The 23,886-nt window shown below is 39.4% G+C and overlaps 1 protein-coding gene across 6 annotated transcripts; it reads left to right on the forward strand.

Moving 5' to 3' along the window:
- The first annotated feature begins 3,016 nt into the window (after positions 1-3,016).
- Positions 3,017-22,286, forward strand: SLC25A16 (solute carrier family 25 member 16). 6 transcript variants are annotated; one of them, XR_010744152.1, is made up of 10 exons: positions 5,850-6,005; positions 6,836-6,928; positions 9,043-9,176; positions 10,841-10,904; positions 16,687-16,808; positions 17,343-17,409; positions 18,129-18,291; positions 19,113-19,181; positions 20,090-20,276; positions 20,727-20,913. XR_010744152.1 is itself a non-coding variant. In XM_066324395.1 (9 exons), exons 3-9 carry the CDS (start codon positions 9,114-9,116, stop codon positions 20,881-20,883), a joined length of 705 nt encoding a protein of 234 aa, XP_066180492.1. In that variant the 5' UTR covers positions 3,017-3,302; positions 6,836-6,928; positions 9,043-9,113; the 3' UTR covers positions 20,884-22,286. The 6 variants fall into 6 exon arrangements, 5 of the variants coding, with proteins under 5 accessions (XP_066180492.1, XP_066180489.1, XP_066180490.1 ...); XM_066324395.1 differs by lacking the exons at positions 5,850-6,005; positions 20,090-20,276 and adding an exon at positions 3,017-3,302 and having other exon boundaries at positions 20,727-22,286; XM_066324392.1 differs by lacking the exon at positions 20,090-20,276 and having other exon boundaries at positions 20,727-22,286.
- Positions 22,287-23,886: the final 1,600 nt, after the last annotated feature.

Raw genomic sequence — 23,886 nt, forward strand, 5'->3', positions numbered from 1 at the left:
AACATGCTAAAGGCTAGGAAACAAACAAGAACTAACAACTGTACATTTTCACTTTTTATGTGCTCCTAGTCTGAGGTCATCCATCCTGGGAAGCAAGTAGCACCAAATCACAGTCTTCTCTGGCAACAATGAGATACTCAGCCTACCAAGACAAGCTGAGTATAAATGTTTGCAAAAGGATCCCACAGTAATGACTGTCTGAGCAATAAAACAGTGGATTAAACCCTTTGACTAAAATGCAAAGTGAGGCACATGGAGTAGAACATTAAAATCACACCATCTGACAACTCCTACCATTCAAAATAGAGATCCCGGTACTGTGAGAGGTGCTACAGTGAAGCTGTTCTGTGTGCTTAAGTGGAGCGTCAGGAATCATTACAAAAGAGTTGAGAAATTAACAGGAAACACTCCTACACCATCATTATTTAGCACAGATCTCTTGTCCACTTATATCTCAAACATCATGTGCAGTCCTAGTTTGATAAAAGGTACAAATGGAAATTTGAAAGACACATATGAACATAGCAAGTGTACCTAAAAGCACACGGAGCAGCTAAACACAGCAATATTTCCACCCTAGAACAGCAGCAATCTGGATGATATCCCAATCAACTAACTGCGAAACAAAAACAGCACGGAAAGTAGTATCAGAGAAAGGTCCTCATTCACTCAATGTGTGTTTAGAGAAACACAAACATGCTTTTCTCTAAAAAAGAGACTATAAAGGCAATATATCAAACGTTATCAGAACATAGACAGCAACATCATATAGCGTGTTTTCAAACCACAGAACTCATCACTACAGCACTCCAAAAAGGTGCTGTAAAAATCTAGGGATTTTTTTTAAAGCAAAAATGATGGAAGAAAGCTTACTGAAATCACACAATGCAGAAGTACTATTTTAAATATTTGTAATTTGAAACTGAAAGAGTGAACTGAGTGCCCTGTATCCTACCCAAGCCTCCTTCCCTGCATATATGCTACTGCCTATTTTTCTGGGTAAGACTTTAAGTTGGCAGACCTTTGGTCAGATACAGTGTTCCTATCCCTATGCTATTCTCCAGAATATAATTCAAGTTGACACCCACCTACAGAATGAATAAAACGGAACAACATTGTACAGAGCAATAAAGCGCACAACCCCGTAAGTAGCTCTACGTTGCAGGCAGCTCTGGCAAAATTCAAGTCTGTGATAAACATGAGGGAGCTGTGAGGGGCAGCTGCTCCCTGAGGGACAGGGAGCCCCACACAACGGCCAGCAGGACAAGGACCTCACCAGCCAGCACCCAGCCCCACTGTACACACACAGGGTAAACAGAACAGGCCCAGGGGCACCATCTACATTCAGGCACAAGGCCAGGTAATAAAACAGCTTCCAGAAGATGATGTAGGTCTGAATTTTAACTAAGAACTCAATCTGCAGGTCATAAGCAGGTCTGGAGACCCATGGAGTAAGGGAAAATACACACAACCAAAGCAAATACTGAACAGAGTCTACACAGACTAAAAAAAGGCCAAGCCCAAACTAAGGCTCTAAATTAACAAGCCCATTTTTTTAGCCAGGGTTGAGCTTAAATAGAGCTCCTGGGCCCATGGGCTAAGGATGTGGGTGGAGACTTCAGATGCAGCTGGTCAGGTCCATTAAGACCTATTAGTGCCCTCAGGGCCTTGCCCCTGGAAAAAGAAGTATACCGGCATGCTGTCCCTAAATTAGTCCTGCAGAATCATCTGGATCAGACCTCTGCAACAGGCACAGCATCAGTCCAAGCTAAGAACAGTTACATTGATGCTGAACTTTAGCTCTTCACATACCAAAAGCTCTGAAAATTACGCTGCAAAGACACCTAAGATGCTTTTTAAGGTACAGATTTGATCTAATCAGGCCAATCTAGCCCTGCTTTCCTTGTAGTGGAAAGATGTTACTGAAACCTTAGGGCTGTTTGCTTGTGTGATTACAAAACATAGATTACAGCTTCCAGTTTCTATCAAAGCCTGCCTCACATTTATTAGCTCAGACACCAGCATGACAAAGTGACCAGCCTGCTCACAGCCCAGATGTGACCTAGGAACCTGTATGCCACATTGGTGTGTGGTGCTGTGCCTGTGAATCCAGCTGAACACAGGCTAAATGCCTTTGGATTTGTAACATAGATGATCAGATAAACCCACAGCATTGTTAGTTGGCACTGTCTGAAAGAGTAAAATCTTGAATAACATGAGTTTAATGCAGAAACTCCTGAATTCTCATTGTGGTTTTGACAATCACTTCCTCATTTAGTCTTTCTTGGCCCTGACTGGCACTGAAAACATGTTAATGTTTGTAGGCACACTGAACACAGATACTTTAAGCATAAACACCATTTTATGTGAATAAGGCCAGAAGGGACTATGATTTCATCTTCTGATACCCATTATACAGGCCTACTGCATTTATGCTAAGTATTTCCTGACAGATGTTCCTGACCTGCAGTGGACAGCAATTTGCTGCCAGTTTCTATTTTCATTGGAAATCTTGGCCCTTAATTCACTGCATGATTTTGCATGAATAATAAAAGGCATGACAGCAGAATGATTGTGTAGTGCCTTGCTGGTAAACACTACATCTGGCAAGACATGGGTAGTTGTCTGCACGTACAGACCCAAGAGCTTTGGATGCTTTAAGTCTACTGCACTTTTGCAGTAAGCCATGTGATACAGTGGTCACATAGGACACACCTATTCCTGACACCTGAAAGGAAGGAAGGGACCTGCTTAGCCAGAGAAATTTGGCACCCACTGTATTTGCAGACTCAGTAACTCTGATGAGTAAAATATTTCTGTTGATTAAAGATCTCACTGACAGGGCCTGTTGGGGTCCTGAGGGTGTCACCAAGGCTTAATAGCCCTGATGAGCCTCACCTGGGGCCTCCACCTACACACCTGATTTGTGGGCCCAGGAGCTCTATTTGAGCTCAGGTCTGGCCAGGTAGCTGCTTCCTACCTAAGTTTTGGTGTAGGTGTGTTTGTTTTGGGTGTTGGTTCTGGTTTTATCTGTTGTCTGACTGCGGTTTCCAGATAGCCCTCAGGCTTGTCCCTAGCTTTGTTTCTGGTCTTCTGTTCATTTCTTGCCTCTCTGGATGCACCATAGAGGTGTTTTGTGCTCTCCCTGTAGCTGAGGCTGGAGCCTGTTTCAGCACCTGGCTCTGCCTGTGCTGCTGCAGGACTGTGCCCTGTCAGTGAAGGCACTGCCTGTGCTGTGGTCATATCTGGCTCCTGCTCAGTGCACCTCAGGAAGAAGCACTTCTGTCTGCTTGCTGACAGAGGTAAAGCAAGTTTAAGACAGTACAGTGCCAAGGAACTGAGGTTTGTTAGAGTAGTTGTAATCTGCAAACTGTGACTTTTGTGGCAGAAGAAGAATGATTCTCATGTGGGGGAAGTTATATACTTCTGATGTCTGTAGATAGGGTTTGGGGAAATGAACATGCAGCTAGATAAATATTATGTCAGATTACTGATTAGTAAAAACCAGAAGCAAGCCTAAAGACTGAAAAAGCTTACAGCCCAGAGGCATGACACCTGATAGTAAGTTGTATAGCTATCCCACAGCAAGGCTTGGTATACACTGGTATTTTAAGAGCACTGAAAATAGTCTTTTCAACAACTACTACTATGAGGAGAGCTCACCTAACTAGACCCTTAACAATCTCTTTAATTAGCATGTTTAAAAAGCCAAGCATCTTTAACAACAAAAAATTCAAGAACAAATTACAATTGCTGAAACTACCTACATGCTTGTTTTTTTTCCTTCTAATTTGCAGCTCTGCTCCTGAGTATTATCATTTTAATGTCTTCCCCTGCTGCTTGTCGATTTACTGGGGGAGAATGCCATAGTGTCACACATGAATGTACCTGAATGATATTAAAATTGCTGGTGACTTTTAAGAATGGGTCATAGAAGAGATGTCACCAGAGAAATTCTGTAAAGGTGTAAGCATTTCAAGGTAAAAAGATGAAGCAACAACTGGGAGAATGTTAAGACTTAAAGGTGCAAAAACTACTACGGGGTTAATGAAGAAAACAGACCTTGAGACACTTTATAGTAAGTATTTTAAAAAACCCAATAAAGCTAGGTACGTAGAGCTCATTGCTGAGTTCCTTTGTGTGTTAGTATGTCCTGCAGATGTTCTGTTCAGTTTTGCAATGAGATTTTTTTACTGCTTTCCTAAACACATGGAAATACAGTATGCACACACGGGGTGCCCTTCCTAAATTATGAGGGTTGACAAATTATCTTTTCTAGAAATATCCTGCCTGTAGCTAGAGAAGTAACAGCCCATCTATGTGATTATTGATTTTTCCAGTCTGTGCTGAAACTCTAGAAACTTGATGACTTTCAGCTGTTAGTGCGGTTGCAATGCTTTTCTGTGTGAAATCAGTTAAATTTCGGTCCTCTAGTGGGGCTGTTAACACAGTATGATTGCTGTGGTGGGGAGGAAGCTTTTCCTGCTCACAAACCCAAAAGAATACAAATTGGGTGGAGCAATGTGCATCAACATTGACTTAAAAACCTGATTCAGTACTCAGAAACATGCCTTTCTATAGTGACTTCAACAAAAAAGTATTAATTTGCAGGCATATTGCAAAAGGTAAAAAAGGCTTGAGGGTTTCTGCTCTAAGGGCCTATTTCATGTTTTGTAGAAGAAATGTATTTTCTTTTTTAAATTATGGGGAAAACGAATATTTAATAGCCATTTCCAATTATATAATGATGCCATGATCAAATGGAGAAAAATGAAGTTTTCTTGATTTTGACACATGCTTAATCTTAAGGAATATAATATGTTAAAGGGGAAAAAGAAGTAATATCTCTTGAAGGTAATCTGACACAAGCAGGAAGCAAATATTCTGGCAATTTTCTTGGAAAGTCACTCCTTTTACTTATGCAAGCACTGAAATCTGTTTGACTGGTTCCTTTGTTTAGCAGACGAACTTTTAAAAGGCATATGGTATGTGAAACACTTGAAATCCAGGCGAAGTACATAGGGCACAAGTCTATAAGGAATAGGTGAATAACTGCAGAAAACTTAGAGTAAAGCTGACAGCATGAGCTTTCCCTCCAGCTGTCCACCAGGCATCAGGTGTGTGTGCTCTCTCCCTGCTCTGTGCACCGCATTCAGAGGATGCGCCTGTGGTTTTTTTTTCTTCAAGAGCTGGAGACAAAAGGGTAAAAGCCTCCTGGAGAGCCTTCTACACCTATTCAACAGAGACATTGCAGAAAATCTAAAAAATTGTCAAAAATGCTGACAGTTGCAGAATGATACTGTGTTTGACCTTTCTGATTCTAAAACCGCTGATTTTTTTTTTAATGTTTCCCCTTCTGATGCATTTTGAAACTTGTATATAAATAATCGCACTAAATATTTTTTTCTGGGTATGAAACCATAATTGTAGACAAAAGAATTTATGTTCTAGCAGGGAATTTAAGTAGCTATTTAAATGGCTAAAAAGAAATCCATGAATTTTACAGTATAGTCTAATTAAAGCTCTTTAGGCTTTGGTTATGTGCGCCCATAGGTCTAAATACACGTATTTGTAGACGAAGCGCGCGATATGGCAATTTTTAAGGCGCAGCAAGAGATCCCCGGGGCACTAACAAACGCGCTCCACGCCGCATCGTGCCCGGAAGATGCAGAGGGTGAGAAGCGGCCCCGCGGCGGCTCCGGCGGGGGCGGGCCGGCCTTGCCGAGGGGAGGCCGCGGAGAGGCGGCCCGGGCGCTGACGCGATCCGCAGGCGCCGCGGCGTGGCCCGGCCGCGGCTCGGCGGGGCCGGCCCGAGCTCCGCCCCTGCGGCGCGGCGGGGGCAGCGCGCTGCCCCGTGCGCCGCCGCTCGCCGCTGCGGGAGCCGCCGGCACGGCACGGCCCGGCCCGGCCCATGGCTTCCCCGGCCGCGGCGGGGCCCGGCGCCGCGCTGCCCCCGGCCGCGGCGCGCCGAGACTTCTACTGGCTGCGCTCCTTCATCGCCGGAGGTGGGTGCCCGGGCGGACGGCGGCGACAGGCGGACCTTTGGTGTCGGCGTCCCCGGTGAAACTTGCCGCCGGCCTCTCGTCGCCTGGGGAAGCGGAGAGCTCGCTTTTCCTTCTCCCTCTAATAGACTAACGCGAGCGGCGAGGTGCACACCAGTGACTCGCACGTGTGTTAGAACCAGCGAGGAGCCTCGGTCAGCCGCCAGTTAAATGTTCCCGGAGCCCAAATCCTCGTTAGGGTACTCGGGGAGGGCGGGTATCCCTCGTCCTCAAGCTGTTGAGATGATGAGGTGGTGTAAAGAGGCGAGGACAGCCTGGCAAGCACAACGCCAATTAGTAACCTCCTAGAGAAAAAGCCTCTTTCTGTAAGGTGTTGTCTCAGCTGTCTGATTTGTTGGGGCTAGGAGAATGTTGTGTTTATTTAAACATTATGCTGCACTCTCTTGGATCTCATTCTCTGAAGTAGCACGAAGTAGCACAGACGTAGCCCCACTCGGGAAGATCAGCAAGGGTTTTCCTCCTTCCCCTTCTGCAGGAAACAGGGAAGGAGGAAACAGGATGGAAAACTCTTGAGTAACCTTCAGTAAAGTTCCTTCTGCAATGACCTTAGCAGTGAGACAGACAGTGGCCTGGGTTTTTGTAAACAGGAAACAGTAGCATAAATGTCTTGGTGAGGCTTCAAGGGCTTTGTAACATCTAATAGAAGCTGTTTGCTTGTCATTGGGGCTTTTTCCAGTTCCTGACTGAGTTAACTACATTAGAAAAATCCCTTAATTAACTGCTAACCTAAAGAACTTTTTTCATCCTGTCACTTTTGTTTCTCTCTTGAAAAGGTGTTGCAGGATGTTGTGCCAAAACAACTACTGCACCACTGGATCGAGTAAAGATTTTGCTGCAAGCTCATAACCACCATTACAGACATCTAGGTAAGATGGCTGCAACGTGTCTAATTTTTGCTTTTAAATGTAGTGTGTGTGGTTTGGGTGTATTAATTTACTCAGTGATGAGGCTGATAAAAAAGGTGCTCATCAGAGAGAAGGTTGTATCTGTTTGGTCAGGCTCTGTGCCATGCTTTGTTACTGTTTGCAAAGAAAAACAAAGCCCTGTGTAAGTTGTGGTATCAATCGATGTGTTGGAGATTGAGATGTCAGAATAATCCTCAATAAGGCGTGTAAGAGCTGGGCTTGATCTTCTGCTTACAGAAACCAGCAGGAGATTGGTCATGACAGCTTCAAAGCTTGGATCATTTCAGTAAAAACTGTACTGCAGTGGTTGCCAGTTCCCAGGGGCCATGGGGATCCCGGCTTTTCAGACAGAGGCATGGCTGGTAGGAACTGGAGAGAGCAGAGGGTTTGTGCCTGGTGTGAGGTGCAGGTGGTCTCTGTTTGGCATCTGTGTTGCATCACGGTGAGAGAGCAGACCCACGTGTCCAGAACTGTTCTCTGTAAGCTGTAACAGTGCCCTCTTGTGCAGAGTATCTGAGCCATTTGTGTCAGATGTTACTGAGATATGTCATATATTTTGCTCCAAAATTTAAGTGTTGCAATTGTCAGGGAGAAAAATATTGTGAGTTGGCTAATTTTGCATATAACTAAACTTGTTATTAACTTAGACACTAAAGATAATGTTTTTTTTTTAAAAGTTAGAAAATAAATCACCACTAAACCATAAAATTCAGTGGATATATATTCACTGTGACAAAAGGGAAACCAAACGAATGTGTTTTAGTAACACAGATACAAGTATACAGTCAAGTCTAAGAATTGAAGGGTGAAATAATTGGTTTGACTGAGGTTTTGAATTGTCATTTTTAATTTGGTTTGTACTGTGCCATGGTTGGTAAGTAAAATCTGATGTGCTTCCATATTTTGGGAGTCAGATATGTTGCTGATTATTTGAACTGTGTCTGACTTGAATGCATGTCCATGTTACATGTAGGCAAAAAAAAGGAGAATTATGTGAATGAGGTACCTGTAAGTGTGGAGACACAATGGGTCAGTTCATCAAAGTCCTCACTGTGTTTTCATACTCTTGCGTTGTGGAGCTTGTGCCATGTGGATCTTGTGTGTTCTAGGAAATAGAAACAGTAACTCATCGTTGCAGCATAGAGAGAAATTCAAGTTTTGGCATAAGTTCAGAGGCATGTAATAAGCATGAGATCTTAAAAGCACATTTACTCTTAAATATGTAATAATATATTCTTATACAATGATATAGTAACAAGGTGCACTAATCTGTTCATATCTTAATCCCAGAAGCTAATAGATACTTATTTTGTTTAAACTTCAAATGAAAGTGGGTCAACCACTCTTTTCTTCCTGCCTGGAAGCAAGATGTCTTTTTCATTTTTTTGCTTTGATTTAGTAGTTGCATATGAATTAAAACTGTTTGATTATCACAGTTGGTTCTTTTAAAGAATTAAACTAAAAAGTTAATTGACAGCAACTTTGTATAGCTAATGTTTATAGTAAAACTGTAGGTTTTGCCCAAACTTCGTGTAATCTTGCATTTTTTCCCACTGATTAAAAGGAAGTAGGTTTGCTTCTTGTTGCAGTAACTCTGAGATAGAGTGTGAGAGTTCAAGTTGTAAGTAATGAGAGTCCTCAATGTGTTTACTTGATTTCCTCAGTGATGGCATTTCATGTGTAATTTAGCATGTAGCAATATCAGATTGTTTTGCCATGGTTTTAGATTTTAAAGTTTTATTTATTTATTTAGAATTGACTGAATGGTAAGTCAGCCAGTTCCCTCCCTTTGTGTTGCTGATGTTAGGCTGCTGTGGGTGGGTAGTGGCATCTGCAGTGGCATTGTTCACAGTCCAGACTAGTGCTGGGACCAGAGTGCAGAAGTTCACTGAATATGAGACGAGAAAACTGATAAACCTTAACCTTAAGGCTCTCCTTTCCTGCAGTGCGTGGGCAGTGAAAGTGGATTTTCCACAGTTATATGAGCAACATAATGCAGCCTTAGCTTTATATGCTTGATTTCTTTACAGTAGCATTTCGTTGATTTTTTACCTTTTTTTTTTGTATTGCTGCAGGAGTATTTTCTACATTGTGTGCTGTCCCCAAAAAGGAAGGTTACCTTGGGCTGTATAAAGGAAATGGGGCAATGATGATTAGAATCTTTCCATATGGAGCTATTCAGTTTATGGCGTTTGACCAATATAAAAAGGTAGCTGAATTTATTGTTTTCCTTTTTTTTGTTCTGCCTGCAATACACACTGCTTGAGTGAGTGAAACTAACACTGAAACTTCTGTGTCTTATTAATTAGCTACCCATCTTTTCTAAGGTTGCTTAATTTATCAGAATTTACTCACTAAAATACCAGGGTAACAGGGGAACTTTTGCAATGTTGCTTAAGGAAAAGAAATTCACACCGATTTCTAAATGTTTGTAGTGTTGAGATAATTCTCTTTTGCTTTCATGAAAAGAAATAAATTTCTTTTATGGAAACAAAAGGTAATTTAAAGTCTACTGCTATTTGTATTCCCGTGAGGTAGCTCTTTGTAAATAATGTAGGAAAAAAAATGTAGCATGAAACAACTTTTATGTTTTTATGTTGGGATACTTAGTACTTCATGGATAAAATGACTTAAACTTGAAATTCTGTCTGGATATGATTGTTATATTTTACCTGACAAATTATTATGTCAGGCTGTAGGTAAAAATGACCTTGAAGATAAAAATGGTAATCTCAGGGTTCTGCAAGATTTGTGGATTCATTTCTGTTTTCCTGCATTTGCCCTTTCATAATAAATCTTTGCAAATTCTCATGGAGGTCAGTTGTTAGCACGAATGTGTTCTTAAGCATTGCTGTTAGTGGTAAAAAATACCATTTTGCTAATAACGAGGAGAAATTTCATGTTTAAAAGGTCAGATTTAGTACCCAGCCAAGTAAATGGTACAATATTTACTGAGGACAATGGGATTGAAATTGTGATTCCCTTCCCTAAGAGTAAATTCCAGAAGACTGATACAAAGAAGTTACTGTGATGGGTTTTGTAGGTTATTTTTTTGGTGCTGTAATCATGAATGCTGTTGATCTGTGCATGTTTTATGTCATGTGGAATAAAAGACTGCATGCCATGCTTTATAATTAAAATGATTTATGAATCTGCAATTTCAAGAATGCAGTTAACATCATAACACTTTCTTTTACCTATTAATTGACCAGAAACCTTCACAATATTTTGCATGGCTATGTAGAAGAAAAAAATATCTTGAAGGAGGAAGATACAATGATCTTTATGGCAGAAAGTGAAAGTCTCAGTTATTTGATAAAGCCTGGAAACTAATTTCTAACTTCCTTCCAGGCCGTAATTACTTAGCAACTTCTTGCTCTGAAATGTTGTCCTTTTTCTCTTCCTTTTTGTTTCTCCTTTTTTTTCTTTTCTTTTTTTTTTTTTTTTTTTTTTTCTTTTAATCCAGTTAAAATCTTTATGGGAGTGTTTCACATGATGTGCATGTAAGAAAAATTGACTCTTCTTACTTTTCAACTTTGTTCAGTGTCTTTTTGCTCACTACATATTCAGTTTGCCTTGTTTAACACACATTAATGATAATTAAATCTAGTTTCTGAAGTGAACAGCACAAATACTTTCAACTCACTGTTTTGCTTTGTTAGAATTTTAGCGCTTTCATGTTTTTAATAAGAAACTGCGTACAGCAGCAGTTAAAAAATTCTAACAGTAATTAAATGTTCTGGATTGAATTTGTAGCATTATAAACTTTTTGGAAACTGCTATCGAGTTTGCACTAAAGTGCTAATAAACTTTGTGCTGTATTTCCCTGTATTTTCTGATATTTGACTACTGTAAATGTTCCATATTGTGTAGGTAATAAAGAAACAGCTTGGGATTTCTGGGCATGTGCATCGCTTAATGGCTGGATCCCTGGCAGGTATAGTTTTGTACTTGAATTTCAGGCATGCCTTTTGCTGAGAAGTTAATATGCGTTCAGAGGATGATTTGATGTGATGTTGGGTCAAACTCCTGTAAATTTGTATTAAGCAAATATACTCGTAAATGGTTAATTTAATGTGCTTGCTTAATTGAAATCTCTTTGTCTAAGAGTATTCTTTAAAAAAATATTTGTGCAAGCAGTGAATTCTGTGCTATGTTGTGAAGCACAGTTTTTTTATAGTCTTTTATTATGGTGTTTAGAAAGTGTAACAACCGGTGTCATCAATGTGAAGTATAAAGCTGCAAGTTCTGGTAGAAACAGCTCATCAGCCCCTCTTCCACTGCTTTTAGGTTGAGTATAAGCCCACAGAAACAGAGAGAACTGCAGCTTTTTAAATGAGTTGTTTCTTTGGATTTGCCAGAAATGCCTGTGCTTTTCCATGTCCAGTCCAGGATTGTCATGATGCTTTTTAGATCATATTTGTGAATGTTAAATTCTCATTTATTAATTAGTGCAATAGCAGCATAAAACCCCATCAGTGAACTGCCAGTGTATAGTATGGGTACATATTTTCCTCTTACTAGTCATTGAGTCGGAATTAGCTAAGAAAAAATAGGGGAAGGTAAGTAACACTGGACTGAGTTTCAATTCAAGCAATTCTTCATGTGCTTTGAATTTGTAAAATAGGCTTTGTACTGTCTAGTGACAGTCCTTAAATAGTTATGGTTATTAATATTTAGCTTATTTTGGAAAAAAAGCAATTTTTTTAATACTACCTTCAGTTAGACTAGGAAGATCTCATAAAAATATTCTGGCTTTGTGTGGCATCAGGGGAAGAGGAAAGAGAATGAAATTAAACAATGAGAAGAGTCCTAAAAACTAACCTGTTTGCTATATGTTCCAGAACTTGGTTTGCTTTCTATTGGAAAAGTCAAAAAAACCCCATTATCCATAGATGGGTTTTTTCTTTTTTTTCCTTTCCCATGGCTTTAACTGTTCTAAGGAACATTTCGCAATTCACTTTTATCCCCAAAAGATTATTATTATTAGATTTTCCAGGAGTTTTGTCAGAGACTGGGAACATGACTTAGGAGGCACTGTGAAAACACTGAATTATCAGCTTCATCTGTCAGTGTTGGATGGGGTGGAATTCTTCCCATAAATAAATTAACAGCATCTGGCACTGTTGTAAGCACCTTACTGGTTAAATCTGATTTGTGTGGTTAGAATAACAGAAATAAATCAATGTACAGAGCTATCTGGCAACCACAATCTACTTTATGTGGTGTGTTGAAGTACAATATGAAATAGTTTCATTTTTAGAACTCCAAAAGTGAGGAACTCAGCTTGACTTGGGGGTGAAATGAACACAGCAGTCAAGTGTGTGTGTGTGTATATATATATAGTATCACATGTGAGTGTTTACTAGGTGGCATTAACTGCTTCTTGGGATATTCTTTAGATAATAAGAGGCAGAGGGTTTATCATAAGTATATCAAGGAGATATAGGTGAGGAAGGAGGCACTAAGAAGGGCAGAGTTTGAAATCTGGTAGAGGAGGTTTCTAGGTTGCAAACAAAAAAGACTTGAAAACAGTTGGTAACATTTCTTGCTTTCCCTCCTGTGCTGGCTCCAATAAAGGATATTTTTCTGTTTCTCCCATACCTAAACACTAAAGGAGATGATCTACATGAACCCCAGTGTTGGTGCAGAGGGCTCTTCACAGTTTCATGGGACAAAGTATTAAGAAGCTGAGAATAGATAACCTGTGTTTAACTTTTTGTCCCCTCTCCACCATCTAGCCAGACAGCTGTCTGCTTTCACTTCTCTGTACCCACTGTACTTAAATCTTGTTTATGGCAGTGTTTCCAACAGGACTGCTAGTCAACAGACCTGAATCAGCTTCAAAGTGGTGGGAAACATTTAAATGTCTTCTGTAAGTGATAAACGGGATCAAAAGCATATCCACAGGAGAAAACAAGGTAGTGAGGATGGGGGTAGTAGAGGGAGAGAAAAGCCTATTGTAATGCATCTATTTAAGGAGACCAAGTTAAAGTTACTGTGGAAACTCTAACTCTGAATTTCCTGAGTCTTGTGTGATTCAAATTTCAGCCGTAACACTTCATTAACAGATAAGCTGTGTATAGCTTCTTTTAAGGAAAGACAGAGCTGGACAGAAGAGAAATCATAGAAGTTGGTGGGGTTTAGGAAAGAAAATTATAAATAACAACAAAAATGAACAAGTAACATTAAATATAACATCACAGGATGATTTTACAAATTAATTTTTGAAGTTTTCTGATAGAAAAATCTAAATTAAAACACAAATATGTGTATTTCCTCTCTTGCAATTGATTAACTTTAAAATAACAAAGCAAAAAAAGACTAGATGTTATCTAGAATAAACTCAAGTCCCATTAAACTAATACAGAAAGTATGTTTTTGTTTATAGCTTTTTACTTTTACTAAAATTGATTGAAGATAGTACTGACCTAGTACTATCTAGGACTAGCTACAACTATCTATATTGACTGTCCCCATTTTATATAGTATGTAATTAACAATTACCTGCTTCAGTCAGCATTTAAAAAAAAATCTGGTCTAGTTCTTCTGATGCGCTGTGGAGGGAAACAGAATTACATATTGGACATAAAGAAATACTAGGTGTGATAAATTAGGCATTCTTTAACCTGTGTGATCAATGGGGGTTTTTTTGTCATTAGCAATTTCTCTGTATGTAGTTTCTGAAGCTTTGTTTTGTTCAGAAGATGATACTTGGATAAATTAATCTTTATATTAGCTAAGGGGCAAATCCTCTGCAGACAAGTCTGTGTCTTGTGCTTATCACTTTTTGAGCTTTATTCCTCTGAATCTCCTGGCTTGATTTGATGTCTGGAGCTACTGATAAAGTACAAAGAGCATGATAGATCATAAATACTTGCATACCAGTTGTGTTTCCAATGTAAATGTATTTGACCTGTGTTTTTTTCTTGCTCCAGGCAGTTTTTTTTATTTCCAAAGAAAGAAAATTAGTAAGAACAGAAGAATAGTAGGGAACTTGGGAGACACATGAATCCATGTAGAGCTCATCTCATTGTCAAGTCCCAGAGCCTGGGAAGCAAATCCCAGACAGTCTAATGTGCTTCACTGTCACTGTCTTTAGTCTGTGTAATCCAGTATCTTGTCCCCAAGAGTGGTCAAAGGTGCTTGAGGACAAAATGGGAAGTGAAGAACAGTCTTTCCTTGGCTTCTGAGTCAGCATTGGCAGTGAAAAACTCTACTGGTTTTGAGGAAGTGGCTCTTTCAAGGGAGCATCTACATTCCCCTACTATGATTCTGTCAGATCATACAGTGGCAATTGCTGTATGTATCTCTGACCTGTTGATACACTTTTGAATCTGTCCTGTTTAACCTACCCAAGGAGAGATTTTTTTGGCTTAGCTATTATTAGTGGGGATAGACTTTACTTTTTCAAGCCTGGGACTGAGCCTTAAGGTGCTGTGGTACGACTTCTCATAACATAGTAGTTGGGGAGCAGAGGTGAGATGAGTCATTTTGTAGACTTCACCACGATGACTTTGTATCCCACAACTGGCTGCCATTCCTCTTGGAAAGGATAGTGTCTCTGCTGAGCCCCAAAAGAAATCTTGATCCCTTGTGTGTACATTTTCCTTACATGAACAGTAAAGCAGTAGCATGCCTCTCCTAGTTACTGCAAAACAGCGTATATTGTGGCTGATGTCCCAAATCTCCTTTTTACTTATTTCCTTTTTTTTTTTCCTAGAAATTTATTGCTAGAGGATTTTAAGAAAGTATGAAGAAGTTTCTATTTAAATCCTTACTACATATAGTTTCTTTCAGTTTCTTCTATTTTTTTTTTTTTTAGTTGTACTGTTTTCAGGCTGTGTTCGTTAAATAGTGCCATTCACCAGGCTCCTGATTGGTCTGTTGCCAGCCTTTGTTGAGAGGAAGTTCCTGGATAGATATCAGTGCATGATTGGAAAGAGAGGAGTGGGTGAAGTCTGTTTTCTGAAGTGGGATGTTTCCTGTGCACTCTTAAGCTCTGTAGAAGTGCTTTCCCCCACCTCTTAAATTTTTTTAACTGCTTAAATTAATCTATTTTATGATATTTCTGGAAATCTCAGAGAATCCATTAGAAAAAGGCTCTAGGCTGAGGGATTTCATTTCATGTAAGTCAGTGGCAACAGTCTTGAAGCTGCTGTAGTGTTTTGCAGCTTCCAGCTGTTGAATCCTGTGAGTGAGTCAGCTTCAGAAATAAACTACAGATGTCTGCTTTTTGTTCAGAGGACTTGTCCAAAATCTCCAAAAGAGGTGGTTTTGTCTTCTAAAACGGATTATTGGTGGGATGATCCAGAATCCCAAAAACTTGGCACTCAGTTGAGAGTTGACCCATGTCCGGTCCGGTTTTTAGATAGCTCACTTACTGGCTTTTTTTTTCCCTCACCATCTAATCCTGATACCTTTCAAGTCATTCAGCTTATCAGAGCAGTGTTTTTTTGTTTTTTAACTCCAGACATAAATGTTATGAAGAGTTTGTTTGCAGGAGTTGTGTTTGGATTTTGTTGTTGGTTTGTGTTTGATTTTTTTTTTTTCTTCCCTGTTATGGATTGCTCTTAGCCTTGTGGAATGGAGGCAAGATGATACAGCTACAAAAAGAGATGTCATTAAGAGACTATTAAAACTTAAGAGGAAGTGACAATTTCCTGCTGGCATAAAAAGTGTGTTTATTTTCTATAGGACCAATTGTAAAAAGTTACATTTGGCTAAATCAGAGCAGTTGCTAGAAGACAGTGCCAATTATGAAGGTTTTTACTTTTTCTTCTTTCCCCAGTTTTTTGGTGGATTTGTTTGTTTGTTGAGGTTTTTGTTTGTTTGTTTTGTTGTTTTGGGGGGGGGTTGGTGGGGGTTTTTCTGTGGTGCACCATCAGAAAAGGACACTTGTTAGTCAACAGTTTTAACTATTCCCTCCAAAGAATTTGTCAGCCATTGAGTGGTTTACCTCAATGGTAACTATGGTAACTGTTAGAATTGTTGTTTTCTGTACTAGAGTTGTATTTCCATTTGTTGGATTTGATTTTTTTTCCCTTTTATTTTGCATCCTAAGTCCAGAAGGCTTTTCTGCCAAGTTTGAAAATAAAAGTCCCGATTTAACATGAACTATTAAAATGCAGTAATGCAACACAGTTAAGTACTTCTCATCAGTATGAGCCTGGCTGTATTTTAGATGTAATTAGGATATATTTAGTGTGTCATTAGAATATGTCTTGTATTTTCAAATACAGTAGATAGATACATGTATCTATCTCAGTAATTACACCAAATTCTGACAGAACTTTTTTGGAATAAAACGTGTACATTTGGTGGTTTGAATTTTTTTTTTTAATATGATAGGCTTAGGTTGCATGGTTGCAATCCAGTAAAGCTAATGTACTTGACTAGCCTGACTCTTAGGAGCTATGAATTTCAATAAGATTGCTCAGGTGAATATAGTCAGACCCATAAATCTTGAAAAATCTAGGCCTCTAGCTATGCTGCTTCAGTGAACACCAAGTACAAGCCTAAATCCTTTGTGTGTTGCTGGAGTTAGTGTTCCTGTTCTCTGATTATAAGTGACTTTAAATGTTTCTTTAACAAAATAGTTTGTATATGCTATTGTATTCACTGCCAGAAAAGGAAATTCTACTTTTCAAAATAATCCTAGAATCAGATAAGGTGTAGGTGAGTTTTGTTTGCTTGTTTTGTTTTTGTTTTTAATAAAGGTATTACAGCAGTGATTTGTACTTACCCTCTTGATATGGTTAGAGTTCGCCTGGCGTTCCAAGTAAAAGGGGAACACAAGTACATGGGGATTATCCATGCATTCAAGATGATTTACACAAAGGTATTTTTTCTTTTAATCTTCAGTTCTGTCAAAGCAAAATATGTTCTTTAAATAATATTGCACTGAATTGAACGTAGTGGCTTAGTGCAAAATAACATGACTTCATTTTGTGCACTTTGAATTTTTTAATGTAAAAAGTTATTTGGATGCTGCTTTTGACTTAGGCTGTTAAGCTGTAGCAAAGGCTCATGTAAGTGGGAGGTCAGAAACAGCAGAGAAGCTGCTTTTCAAGGAAAGTAATGTTTGTTACCAAAAAGATCTGGGGAGGAGGGCTTTGTATAATGCATAAATTCCAATAAGTTCCAGTTATGATGTTTGGTGTAGATTTTTCTCCTTCATTTTCACTTATGTCTCCTATGGAGCCAGGCAGTTGTCCCTTCAATTCCTCAGGCACAGGAAGCAGAACATGACATAAGCTCCTTGGTGGTAGATGGTGCTAGTCAGATTGCTGTCATGAGAGTCCGTATGAACAGTCAGGTAACTCAAGGCACTTGTATTTCTTGCCACAAATGCTGCTGTGTTTTTCTTTCAAAGGAAGGTGGTTTTCGTGGGTTCTACAGAGGGCTGATGCCAACTGTGGTGGGAATGGCACCATATGCAGGTAAGTTAAAGCCAGAACGTGGCCATTCTGTGCACTACTAAATTAAATTGGTTTAATATATTTGCACACCTAGTTAATTAGCTCCTGTCCTAATCATCTTCAATGATGCTCCTTAAGAAGTGTCTTCAATAGTCAAGGCCTAGCTTTTCTGCAATTTGGAGTTGAGAGTGAGAAAGGTAAACTAGTGGTTGTCTTGTACTTCACAGTTTTCCCACAAGAAAACATGGAGGCTGTTTCTCTCAAACAGGCAGAGAGATCCTCGGGAGCGGCGCTCTGTAAGTGGAGCCTCAGAGCCTCAGTGTTGGCTCCATCTCCTGGTGGCTTTTCCATAAACACTGCCGCAAATACTGAGCGGCGGTAATGTGGAACAGGGCAGCAGAACAGCCCGGCTAAACTACACTCGTTTTTAGAAGCTGACAGATGTCCCTCAGTTAGAAAGACTGGAGGAAGGAAAGATTATTGACAGCAGTCCAGTAACTTTAAACTCGCAGTCTAGCTCATTTAAAGCAGTCTTGTAGCATTACTTATAAACAAATTAATTTGGACAGAAGTTACTGTAAAAGCTCAAAATGTTGTTTATCTGTCTTTCTCCTTAAGAAAATCTTCCAAAAGAACTGGAAAACAGTTTCATTTTGTAAATGCAGCTTTCTGTTTATGATGATCCATCAACAAATAGTTTGCTTTTTTATGAAAATACATAAAACTAAATTTCCTTTTAGGTTTTTCGTTTTTTACCTTCGGTACCTTAAAGAGCATTGGACTTGCTCGAGCTCCTAACTTGCTTGGACGGCCTTCATTAGATAACCCCGATGTCTTAGTTTTGAAAACACATGTGAATCTACTGTGTGGTGGCATAGCTGGAGCAATAGCTCAGACCATATCGTAAGTTTGGGTATGGGGCTGGTTTTCCTCTCTATAGCTGTTCATTCTAAAGAACGTTTTATCTGACACAATTTCATCTAATTATTAGTAAGGTTTTAAAATTAAACAAATACTGAAACTCAGGTATTTCCTATTGTTTCACTTACTAAATATCTATCTAATCTTCAGGGTCTTTTAAGAGTGAGTCAATTAAACAAATTCAGGCAAATCTGGTAAAATCCACTTTCTAACCCTGAACATAATCTGCAGAACTTTATTATTCTGGTTTACTTGCAAATTTATGTAACCTGTGAAGGCATAGGACTGAAAAAAACCCAACCAAAACCAAACAAGTCTTAGATATTGTATTTGGCATTTTTATTACTTTGCTTGCTTTTTCCTTTTTCACCCTGTCCTTGTTCTGTTTTATATTGTCCATAATATAAGTTAATTTAATGGACTCACACGGCATGGATTTTTCACTAAATCACTGCATTGCAAATATAATTGCCTATTAATCTTTAATTTTATTTTCAATGCTGGTGTCTTCTCTCTTCAGCATTTTACAGACTGTTTTATACTCTCATCTGATCTTCATGTGTCTTCCTTATTAGTGCTGAATGGAGTATATTAAGAGCTCTGGTTTGCTGGTTTTGGTTGTGTAAGGGGAGTCTCCCTTTTTGAAGAGCTTTCAGCTGTGTTGAGAATCTAAGCTGGGTTCCTGACTCACTTAAAAGGCAGCTTGGAGGTTGCATGTGGACTTCTTTGTATTCTTGTTTAAACAATATTCAAATAGTTGTCACACATCTGCTTGGATTGCAGTTTCAGTGTCTTCTCTGTAGGTATCCCCTGGATGTAACTCGTAGGCGAATGCAGTTAGGAGCAGTTCTCCCAGACTCTGAAAAGTGCCTGTAAGTATTTCCTTTTCATCTCTACTAAGTGCCTGGATGTCTGAGCTAAGTGTAGTTCTTAATTTTAAACTTCAAAAATAAGAAAACAACCACTCCCATCCCCTGAACTACTATGTTGGTAATTTCTTCATTCTGTTAACAAAGAAGTTTCCCCACAGACAAGAACTACCATTATCAATCTGGAATTAAAAAAATACCTGAAATAACAATAGCATCTTTGTTATTAATTCTGTATGTGTATTAGTAAAACAATTTTTTTGTATTTTAATGCAGCTTGTGCTACTTTTAATATTAGCAAATTCTGTGAGAAATGGAATGCTTCTACTGAAATGAGATAGCTTCAGAGTATATTTTAATGGTGCAGGATCAGTTCCATAATTTTGTGTAATAAAATTTTATTTCAGCTTTCTGGTACTTACAGTAATCTCCTACACCCCACACATTGTGGAGGTTTCTCCAGTAGAATGGAAGCACCATAATAACTTAAAAATCATAATAGTATTAAGTCAGCTCTCATTTTGAAAAACTTACTGAATTTCAAATTGTCTCAATCAAGTTCAATTCTGGGACAGTTTTCTTTCGGTTAGTTTCAATCTGGTGGAATTGTGTATGCCTGAATCCAGTGCAATTCACTGTGAACCTCCTGCCTGGAAAGTTGGGCCCTAGCAAGAGCAGCCTGAGTGACCTCTGATAAACAACCTCAGTGTTGTTTAACTGTGAAGGTTCTGCTCAGTTTTCTTTACCAGCTTTCTTTTTTTTTTTCCTTAACCCTTGGATATTTTCCACTCCTGATAATTTTAAAATAAAAATGTGTTCATTGTTCTCAGGGTTTCACTTTGTGCATTTGTGAGGACTACTTTTACAGACATGAGGCTTCCCAATTTAACAATTTTATTGTGACCATATAGAGAGCTGTGCCTTGAAGGAGAGACAGAGGAATATCTTTAGAGGATGAGAGCATAAAGCAAGCAGGAAGTCTCGAAGCTTTGGAACATATGGAAGATGCTCTCCAAGAGCACTGTCTTCAATAACATGGAAATAACAAGCACCTGAAGTTCTTTCCATTTCACATCTGTTTGCTTAGTTTCAATACAAGTATGTGAGGAAAGTTCTCTCTGCATATACAGAACAATTTCTGCTTTTAATAAGGTCAAATATTATATACTCAGATTATTAATTGTAAAAAGAATTGATGCTTCTCAACTCCTTCCTGCCAGATAGGCAAGAGAATGTGTGGAGTTGTTCTGGTGTAAAATACCTTAATATCTATTGTAAGGCAAGTGCTTTCAGACTGACACTTGTTTAGCTGGGACTGCACTGTCCTCTTTCCAATTCCCAGCCCTCGGGCCCAAATTTCTTGCAGGAGCTCAGGTTGCCTTTTTAGTCATGTGGCTTTGCCATGTGAGCTTTCCTGGTTTTTAAGAGACCCATGGGCTTTTCTCCATGGGTCTCTTAAAACCCAAGTAAAAAGTATTTTGCATTTAAAGAAAAAGATTTTGATACTGAATGTGTTTCCACTAATGATTTGAGTTCTTATTTTTCCAGTACAATGGTGCAGACACTGAAATATGTGTATCAACAACATGGAATACGAAGAGGACTGTACCGTGGTTTATCCTTGAATTACATTCGTTGTATTCCTTCCCAGGCCGTGGCTTTTACCACATACGAACTTATGAAACAATTCTTGCACCTCAACTGATTCTTTCTTTCAGAAGATTTTTCTGTAAAACTACACTGTCAATCCTCAAATGATATTGATTAAATCACTTGAAGTTAAAAAAAAACACCACCTTTCTGTTACTGTGCACCTGCTGTTGTCTGAGATCCTTATTTGCCAAAATGTGGTTAATTCCCTGGAGTCAAAACCAGGTGACACATCAAAATAAACATTAGCTAGCTCTAAACACTTTTTTTGCACTTGATCTTTTAGGCTTCATTAGGTGAATTTTAGGAATGACACAGTTTTGGAGATGACACCCATGTTTTATATGGGTTCCAAGCTGTTAGTTATTTAGCTTTTCAGCATTCCAGGAGTTATGTGCTGCTGATTATGCTGCTTTTTAAGCTAGAAATTAGGCATCTGTTGTTTTTTAAAAATTAAATTGAATAAACTGATTTGAACATAATGCAGTGATATTGGCATTCAGATCCTTGGCAGGTCTGCAGAAGCTGAGCTTGGCAGACCACACTTTGGGCAGCCTTTTATTCTTGTTCTGTACAGGTTTTCTGTATGCAAGAACAATGCCTTTGTCTTCAGACTGCTGCACAGGAAAGTCTCTTCAGCCATTGCAGTTAAAAATCAGCAAGGTGTATTTAGCAGTATTAGAAATCTTGCAATTTGGAAAACAGTTTCTTGGCATACATTCTATTCTAATAAATGCTGTGCTACAGAAATAAAAGCAGGGTGGAATTTTACAGGGATGAGTGCCAGAAAAGATGTCCTTGTGGTAGGTAGTAGGAGCCTAATCTTAGAAAGCTTTTCTGTGGAGCTGAATGTTCTTGATTTGGTTTATTCGAGGCTGAGTATGTTATGTACTTGTCAGTACTAGCTGGTGTAAACAGGTTTTTCCCTATCTTAAACCGTGGTGACAAAGAAGACTGCATGCTGCTGCGTTTACTCGTTTAGGCATATGGACCACATCCAACCTCACACAGAAAAGAAAATTGAAGATCGTATTGGCATCTGTAGGTGTGTGTATGTACTGTTTCTGAAGTTATGGTATGCGACAGACTATTGCATGTTTCCCTCCTCCTATAATTCCTTTTCTGGAAGGAATTTTATACGTGATTTTGCGTTGGTACTCTTGATTTTACTCACTTGATTCAGGAAACTGTAAAACACTTCATGTAAGTGATTTATTTATTGTAAATATTTTAGTGTCTTCTAAGAATTGGCAATGGTTGTGTTAAGTGGTGGATGGTAAGACTGGCTTAATTTTGACAAATTTAACTAACTGGATTTTCAGTTATATATTCAATACCAACTTCTGTGGCTCAGTTCCCCCCCCAGTTTCTTAAAAATATGTATTTGAAATTTACAGTGTAGCTCTGGACAGAGGGTGAAATGTATCTGGATATATTTTATTAAAATTTTTGAATGAATGTCTCTGTGTGATTTGTGTATGTTGCAACCAGGAAGAATACATGTTTCTGGAATGATTTGTGTTTGCCCTAATAGGAGAGGGAAGAAAATGCACAACACTGTCATTCTTAATTAAGAGACAACAAATACTCTTTTTCATCTGATCTCTAGTTTCACATAAAGGAAAGCTAGCCGATATCACAGTGATTTTTACATTTTAAAGTTCTTGCACTAGAGAGAAATCTACTGTATCAAGAAAACTAAAGTGCCTTTCTTTATATTGTTTTGCTATGTGAGCAAATAAGCTAGTTCCTTCTCATGTGAATACTGTTAGGGATTACTAAGTTAAGAGTTTTACATCTTAATTCTACTACCAGGGCATATATTTGAGGAGCGCCTTGATAAGTTAAGCAGTTGTTATGCAGGATAAAGCAGAACCTGGCATGTTGAGGCCTGAAGGAGGAGACCATAAAAAATGTCTCCTAAATACTTGAGTCTGGTATTGAATGTGAAAAACATACCTACTTGGTGGAACTGTGCTATATTTTCAAAATTAGTTTTTCAAAATAAATTTTAACAGTGTATGAAAGTGTTTTAATTCCTGAATTTACAGTTATCTTTGGAGAATGCTGCTGTATCTTAACATTGCAACCATTTCTCACAACCTCTGATGTCGGAACACTTGTGTCCAACTTTCTCCCTAGAGATTCCCCAGACTAGTTGCATCTTAGGTAACTTCAAAAAGATACTTAAAGTGTCTTTTATACTTCATAAGCATACTCCCTACAGAGATTTTTTTTCTGGTGTATGGGAGATTTGTAGGCAACATGAAAGAGACTACAGCACACAGGTTTAGCAAGTGTTCAAAGCAGTTATGTAATCTCTTGATGTTGCACCACATTATGACTTCATTTAATGGTATCAATAAGCAACTATTAGATGATAATTAAGCTTCTCTCAGGGAATAATGTTGCAATGGGAAGCAACATTAATATAGTTTACTGCATGTATTTCAGGACTATCCCAAATAAATCTGAAAGGGTTAACTTAAGAATGTTCTCACCTTTTAAAATTCACCAATTTGAACTTGATCCTTCTGTTGGGATGTCTAACCATGGGTCAAAACTCTTCTTTTTTGCAGCAGAGTGAAACCTGTGTGTCTGAAACTTCAGCTTAATCTCAGAAAGCCAGCGACCACTCATCTTTGTGAGGGGAAAGGTGGGACTCTGGGGTTCAGATTGGCCCGTAAGCGAATTGGGAGCGGAAGGCACGTCTAATATTACCGCGTGCCCCCGCAGCAGTAGCAGAAGCGGGGTCGGGGCTGGGACAGCACTTGACGAAGCGGAAATGGACGGCTGCCCCTCCCCGCCCCTCCCCGCCCCTCAGCGCCCTCAGCGCCCCTCAGCGCCCTCAGCGCCCCTCAGCGCCCCTCAGCGCCCCTCAGCGCCCCTCACCGCCCCGCCCCGCCCCGCCCCTCACCGCTCCTCAGCGCCCCTCACCGCCCACTCCGCCCCTCACCGCCCCTCAGAGCCCCTCACCGCCCTCACCGCCCCTCAGCGCCCTCAGCGCCCCTCAGCGCCCCTCACCGCCCTCAGCGCCCCTCACCGCCCCTCACCGCCC

This window comes from Sylvia atricapilla, chromosome 8 (assembly GCF_009819655.1).
Source record: "Sylvia atricapilla isolate bSylAtr1 chromosome 8, bSylAtr1.pri, whole genome shotgun sequence".
Classification (NCBI taxonomy): Eukaryota; Metazoa; Chordata; class Aves; order Passeriformes; family Sylviidae; genus Sylvia; species Sylvia atricapilla.

Excerpts from the sequence above, each read along its gene's own strand:
- SLC25A16 (XM_066324392.1), top strand. The coding sequence starts at position 5,912 with ATGGCTTCCCCGGCCGCGGCGGGGCCCGGCGCCGCGCTGCCCCCGGCC. Across the intron at positions 6,006-6,835 it reads GCGCTCCTTCATCGCCGGAG|GTGTTGCAGGATGTTGTGCC; the intron begins GTGGGTGCCCGG and ends TCTCTTGAAAAG. Across the intron at positions 16,809-17,342 it reads TCAAGATGATTTACACAAAG|GAAGGTGGTTTTCGTGGGTT; the intron begins GTATTTTTTCTT and ends TTTCTTTCAAAG.